Source organism: Nothoprocta perdicaria, unplaced genomic scaffold, assembly GCF_003342845.1.
Source record: "Nothoprocta perdicaria isolate Ctin4 unplaced genomic scaffold, notPer1 scaffold_26, whole genome shotgun sequence".
Classification (NCBI taxonomy): Eukaryota; Metazoa; Chordata; class Aves; order Tinamiformes; family Tinamidae; genus Nothoprocta; species Nothoprocta perdicaria.
Window position 1 is genome coordinate 2,451,175 of NW_020455488.1, and position 6,841 is coordinate 2,458,015.

Here is a 6,841-nt window from a genome sequence, read left to right on the forward strand (position 1 = left end):
TACCTGGACGTGCGGCAGAGCCTCCTGCGCCGCCCGCCCGCAGGTGAGGGGCGACCGGAGCGGCGGCGGGGGAGGCCCCGGGCTCCGCGGCTCCCCTGGCGCCGGGCCGCGCGTGGGGGCCGGCGGGGACGGGCCCTCCTGGCGCCCGCTGAAACGTCCGCGGGAGAGAAATGCGTGAAAACGGGGCAGATCGGGACCTGGCAACGTGAGCGGGCAGCGGCAGGCCCGGCCTTGCACTCACCAGGCTGCTCCTAACGCCGTGCTTGATCATCCCCGCCTTGCAGCGCTGCCTTTCCCCRGGGAAGTTGGTCTGTTACTCCTTTTCTCTATAAAAAAGAAAAAAAAAAAAGTAAATGGATTTTGTCCTGTTAAGTCATGGAAGAAATCCCTTTCTCTCCTTCTAGAAAGCATCCTGCTGTAGGTATTGGCCACCATCCTGAACTGAAACTTAGATCTCCCTGTTTCCTTTTTTTTTTTTTTTTTTCTCATTGAAATTGCACCACAGAATAAATAAAGTGTGGGCTCCAATCCAGACCCCACTGGGATCAATAAGAAATTTCCTCCTTATAAATGATTTTTAAAAGCCGAGGCTTTGTTCTTCTGTTCATAGGAAAAGTAAAACATACTGTGTGTTTTTGTCCTACAGGTGAAGAAAGCTTAATTCTTCTAGATGGAAAACATGAATTTCCCTTCAGCTTTCAGCTCCCACAAGAGTAAGTGAAATAATGCAACCCACGGGGAGCGAGTTGGACATAAGTTGTTTTTGAAAACCTGATGAAGCAATATAATTTGACTCATTATTATTATTTCTTAGTATCAAACTGATTGGTCAGCTTTACATGTTTGTCTTTATCAACCACCCCGTAGACATGCCTGGCTTGTTTCAGCTTCCCTAAGGCCCTAAAAACGGGAGCTGTAGACTGGTAAACACTTATATACACAGGAAGCATTCATGTTTGGACCTGAATTGTAAACTTACAGGCGTGCTTTCATGATTGCTTGTTTCAGGCCTCTGGTGACCTCTTTTACTGGGAAGTATGGCAGTATCCAGTACTATGTGAAAGCAATCCTGGAAAGGCCCGCGGCGCCCGATCAGAGTGTGCAGACAGAGCTGCAGGTTATTAGCCATATCGATGTCAACTCGCCCGCCTTGTTGGTAAGAGGGGTTCCCCCCGCCCCCTCTTAAAGACAGCTGCAAAAAACGCATTTCTGAGAAGAATTTGCATCCAGCCATAACCATTTCCCTGTTATTCTGGAGTGTCATTTTCTGACTTCTGAAAGCATATAAGCTCCCTAAGCTTTTCTCTATAAATAGATGATCTTAGGTTGTGTGAATAGCAAACAGAGTGGCTTTTTTTAATACCATTGATTACATCCCTGCTGGCAGAGATGCTCTTGCCAAAAAGTTATGCAGGCTTAAAATGCATTAATAAGGCTTAATAATAATAACGCACAAGGGTAGAGTAGTTACTCTTACCAGAGCAACTATATTCACAGGGCTGCAGTGTCCTAAACTTTTCAATAATAGTAGGTTGAGGAATGGTAATTACAGAAGAGCATTAATCATGCCAAGGCTGTCATTTATACGCTGGCCATTATGTTATGTATCCTTCCATTCTGCATGTCCTTTTCTAACATTAAGTGCATGCATGCAGCTGCCTCACAGATCTTTTCACTTATTTCCTTATGACAGATTTGGCCACATTAAGGCATTGAGATTTTAATAATCACTAGAAATACTGTAGAGTAATAAGAAAGATCAGGCATTAAATAATGAGAAAATAGGCAAGATGGAAGCTAATGAGCTGGATTCTTTTATCTCAACCCATATTATGAAAATAATATAAAATTATACCTTGCATTTTCAYGATAGCAACTGGATCTAAATGGTTATTCATTTAAGGTCATTTAAATATGAATGGGTAATTTCTGTTTTATTTAAAATGCTAGGATAATTTTAACTTCTCATCATAATGTGAACATAGCTAAGAGATGTTTTAAGCACTTTGCTTTTTCCCCCTTATGTGCTTGCATTTTATTTTGTCTTTCTAGAGCTAGAACTTGAGTAACTTGGCAGTGATATCTGCAACCAGAATACAGTGCTTATATTCAACATTGTGTTTGGAATGTGAAGACAGCGTATCCAGTTGCTGCAAGGATAATACTGAGTAGATAATAGTAGGAAAGGGCTATGTGCAGAGTGGGCAATGCCTGTATTAATGGATTACCAGGCTCACTCCAAAACAGCACAAAACAGCACAAATTTTAGACTTTGTAACTACCCTGATGGCTGCAAATGTCTATGAGTCTGCAGCGGTGCTCAGTGAATCATTTTAAGTAGCCTGAATCTTGGTTGGAGTTTCAGTGAAGTTGGATTTTGCACCCTGGACCTGTGTGCTTATATGCTTCAAGCTAAGCCTAATGAAAGTCTTACAGCATAAATATCATCAAATATGAGGGGCCTTCATGAATAATTAAGGTTTTCATCACATGAGAGTAAATGTTGGTCATGTGCAGCTTGCAGGTTCTGAAGATGAATCAGTTTAGCCCACATTGTACACATTTACCATTTTTTTGAAGGATGACAAAGATAAAAATAGCTTGCTTCCTTACCTATTATTTGCATGCAGAATAACTTAATTCTGCATTCTCTTCCAGTGAGGAAGGTGGGTAATAAATACTGCAGTTCAGTGGAGGGAGTATGTTGTGCTAGGCTTTTTAAAAAGTCACGCCCATAAACCCTTCTGCAGACAGATGGACATAGGTCTCTTAGACACTTGACACATTTTAAGCACACAGTAGGTTTTGAAATCATGCAGTGTTTTCAATTGGCCCAACTGTGGTTCCACTTGCTGCAGTGAGTAACACGGTGGTTTAGATCCAAGTGGATTTTAGGGCTAGATTTCAATGCTGGATACACATAACATTAAGATGTAAGTGACTAGTAGCTTCATGCCATAAAACAAAAAATATTCTTTTATAGACACCTGTTCTAAGAAGTCAGGAGAAGATGGTTGGCTGTTGGTTTTTCACCTCTGGGCCAGTGTCTCTGAGTGCCAAAATTGAGAGGAAGGGATACTGTAATGGTAAGAGTAGTTATCTTCACCCTTCAAAAATGTGAATATTAGATCTCTGATAGGATTTTTTTGTGATCTCTGCAAAGCCAACATTTGATGGATGGAAAACAGTTGGAGGAATAGCTCTACTTAGTGGATACTAAAGTGAGATGTTTATCTCACTTAAAATACATCAATAAGTGAATAAATMCCCCACCCCCCTCAGCTGGGAACATAAACTGAAAGGTGGTCCTGTTAATATTCATATGGAAAGCCCAAATACCTGCAAGTGAACAGAACGTTTTTAGATGGGACAAAATATATAAGTTGGGGATTTTTTTTTTAATGTATTGGGTTTAGATTTGCAAACATGAGACAGCTGTAGCTGCCTCTCTGCAATTTTGGTAACATTAGATATACTGAGGAAGCAGTCTGAAGTTCAGTTAGTACTGTATAAAAGGAAGACTGCATAATGTGAAAACAGAGCTTTAAAGCTTGTTCCTATTACACTTAACGTATCAAAATGAATCATTGTTTATAATAAAATGTAGTAGGTGGCTATAATTCTGCCTGGATAACACTTTGCAGAGAAACTAGCTTGAAAAAACTAACAAGTATTGTTTTCATAACTTTGCAGATGATGTATGTGCTCCATAACATGTTCTGATATTCCCAAAGGAAAGTTGAGAAATTATTCATTGAACTTTCTCTGGTAATTATTTTTTTTTTTTTTTTAGGGGAGGCCATACCAATCTATGCAGAAATTGAGAACTGCTCTTCTCGTTTGATTGTTCCCAAAGCTGCCATTTTCCAAACACAAACTTACCTGGCCAGCGGGAAGACAAAGACCTTCCGTCAGATGGTTGCCAATGTGCGAGGAAACCATATTGCCTCTGGGAGTACAGACACTTGGAATGGGAAGACTCTGAAAATCCCACCTGTATCCCCTTCTATACTTGACTGCTGTATTATTCGAGTAGAATATTCATTAGCAGTAAGTCCAGATTTTCACTCAAGCTGTGCACGCATTGAGTATAAAGCTGAATTGGGAACAGAAGTATATTTGTTACTGAGCAGCTCTGAAATTTGTAGTAGGAAGCATTTTGGAATAAATGCCATATATAGCTAGGAGTCTGAAAAGCAAATTCTGAAATTGGAAAATGGGAATAATGGGGAAAATAGAAAACTCTTTTGAGGAAGAATAAGCTTGGTGGCGACTGGGAAAGGTTATTGGGAAGTATTTCAAGCTGAAAGGGTTGCCATTCCCTTCATAAATGGGAAGGCAGGCCTGAAAGTTAACTGTGCAAATACTTGAGTCCACACGTTATCTTAAGTCACCTACAGACAACATATAAAAAGAAACAGCTGAGGAATAATGAAAGCTTTCATAATATGAGCTAAACTTAATCAAGGATGTGATCATTTTTAATGCATTTTAATTTTTAAGCCATCCACAGGATAGGAAATGGGTACCTTGTCGCTGCAACCATTTAATGGTAGTCTTTTTATTTGGGGGTTGTCCCATAGGTGTATATCCATATCCCTGGTGCTAAGAAATTGATGATTGAAATGCCTCTGGTGATTGGCACAATTCCATGTATTGGATTTTCAAGCAGGAACTCCAGCATTACCAGCCAGTTCAGTATGGATATGAGTTGGCTGGCATTGACCATGCCGGAGCACCCTGAAGGTAATTCATATTGAGCTTTATACAATGCAGCTTAGCACTGTCTATAACAAAAGGATAGTAATGCCAGTTTAAGGACTGTATAAATAAAAGTGTTGTTAAAGCTAGACTCATGAGAAACAAAGCAGTTAAATCTGACTCAAAATCCAGACTCCAGCTTTCCTTACCTGTCTGACTGCTTTTGATTTATTCTGCCCTGGAGGTAGACACCTTAAAGTTGATCATTATTAGATAAAGCTTAAATAGAGCCCAGATTTGTTGCTGAAATAGCCCTAATGTCATCTCGTTCCTACAATCTGTTGCTGCAGAATCACCTCAGATCTCTAAAGAAACAGCTCTGGATCTAATCTTGATGACTATAGGGCACTTAATACAATACAAACTTGTCCTACAATGTTTAATAAATACGGTGGTCATAGTCTTGGATACAGTGCACATATTGTCCATGTGTGAGTGGATAAAATCTGACAGTAGTACTTGTTGTGTTTCAGCACCACCAAATTATGCTGATGTAGTGTCTGAGGAAGAGTTCTCCAGACATGTTCCTGCTTATCCCCCACCAATTGACTGTGAGGAACAATTGTGTTGTCCTGTGTTTGCTTACATACAAGAGTTCCGGTTCCAGCCTCCACCTCTTTATTCAGAGGTAAAGAAAATAAACAAGTTTCTTTGAAAAGCCGCTGCTGAATTATCAAGGTTTTTTTCTGGTTAGATAGAGGGGGAATTAAAAAAAGTAGAATTGCAAGAATCATTGTAATCATTTGTTGTTGATTTTTTTTTTTTTTTTTTTTTTTTTACTCTTTAGATTGATCCACATCCTACTGATGTAGAAGAAACACAGCCGGTTTCATTCATGCTTTGAAGAGGATTTGTAAGGAGCATCATTGTGATGAATGTCTTATCTTTCTGCTGCTTCAGCTGATTGTGCAGCTAAAAAGGAAACAGTTTTCTTTTTCAAACTTAAGTTTGCATACAAGAAAAGTCAAGGAAAATGGAGATGGAGGTATGAGCATGTTTGGTGATGGAAAAGAATCTGCTGGATTAGTCTGCACGGAGGATGTCATGGGAGCAGCTATGAGTGGGGTACCATGAAAAGTACCTGAAAACACTGAAGGTCTTTGAAAAAGTGGATATTCTGTATAAAGTACAAGTAAGGATGTTTTGAAGAGAACTTCCATGTTACAAGGAGCACTCCAGAAGAATTTTAGTAATGATCTTGATACTGAGAACTTGGGTGGTAGAACAGAATGGGGCAAGAACACATTTCCAAAAGATTCCCCAGGTTTCTGGGGCTTCGGTTTTGCACTGTTTGCATCCAAGAGTGGAACGCTACTAAAATTTCACTCCAGCTTAACTCTATTTCATGAGAACATGCCCTTCTAATGCCTGTCCAGTGGTACTATTTCATCATTCATACCCTGTCTAAAGGTGGCATGGATGACAAAATAGCTATTACGCAATATTATGAAGACAACCGTTAATGAATGAAAGACACAAGTATGTAAAGGAAAATTGAACTTTGATAAGAGCTTATGCACTATGCTTTCTTTAAAGGGATCTCTTAAGGGAATTATTCTAGCCTCTTTCACTATGTAGTTCTTTTTCTTCATCTTATGCCTATGGATAGCATGACAAGCGTGGCAAAGGAGAAACCTTTTGCCAACAGCAGGTATACTTGGCAAAATGGACAATATTTATTTATTCAGAAGCCTTTATAAGCCTACCTCTGTTTTGGATATTTACTTACGGTCAGATCTGAGACCAAAAAAAGTCTTGTAAACCTCCAGTATACTTCGAAGTTTGGAACAGAAGGAACCTGAAATGAAATAGTGAACAAGAGTTCACAATAGTGAACAAGGGATAAGAGACATAGGGAGAAGTGTAAATATACCCAGAATAGACAGAGCATACAACTGAAGTGAAAGCAGGCATCAGGGGAACAAAATCCTCTGCTAAGGGCACAATGTTTTTCATTACTCCTGCATTTTTGTTCATAGGTGTATTGTCAGGGGCTGCACTGGTCATTTGCTACCCATAGTTGTGCTTTTTTTTTTTTTTTCTCTCATTTTTAGTGTGTTTCCATGTTTGTTTTTTGCTG

The 6,841-nt window shown here is 39.7% G+C and overlaps 1 protein-coding gene across 1 annotated transcript; it reads left to right on the forward strand.

The window, feature by feature from the left end:
* Positions 1-2,937: 2,937 nt before the first annotated feature.
* ARRDC4 (arrestin domain containing 4) lies at positions 2,938-6,617 on the forward strand. Its single transcript, XM_026040564.1, has 5 exons — positions 2,938-3,086; positions 3,794-4,050; positions 4,584-4,746; positions 5,235-5,389; positions 5,549-6,617. The coding sequence occupies exons 1-5, from the start codon at positions 3,011-3,013 to the stop codon at positions 5,603-5,605; spliced, it is 708 nt and encodes a 235-aa protein (XP_025896349.1). The 5' UTR covers positions 2,938-3,010; the 3' UTR covers positions 5,606-6,617.
* The last annotated feature ends 224 nt before the right edge of the window (positions 6,618-6,841 follow it).

Excerpts from the sequence above, each read along its gene's own strand:
- ARRDC4 (XM_026040564.1), top strand. The coding sequence starts at position 3,011 with ATGGTTGGCTGTTGGTTTTTCACCTCTGGGCCAGTGTCTCTGAGTGCC. Across the intron at positions 4,051-4,583 it reads GAGTAGAATATTCATTAGCA|GTGTATATCCATATCCCTGG; the intron begins GTAAGTCCAGAT and ends GTTGTCCCATAG. Across the intron at positions 4,747-5,234 it reads CATGCCGGAGCACCCTGAAG|CACCACCAAATTATGCTGAT; the intron begins GTAATTCATATT and ends GTTGTGTTTCAG.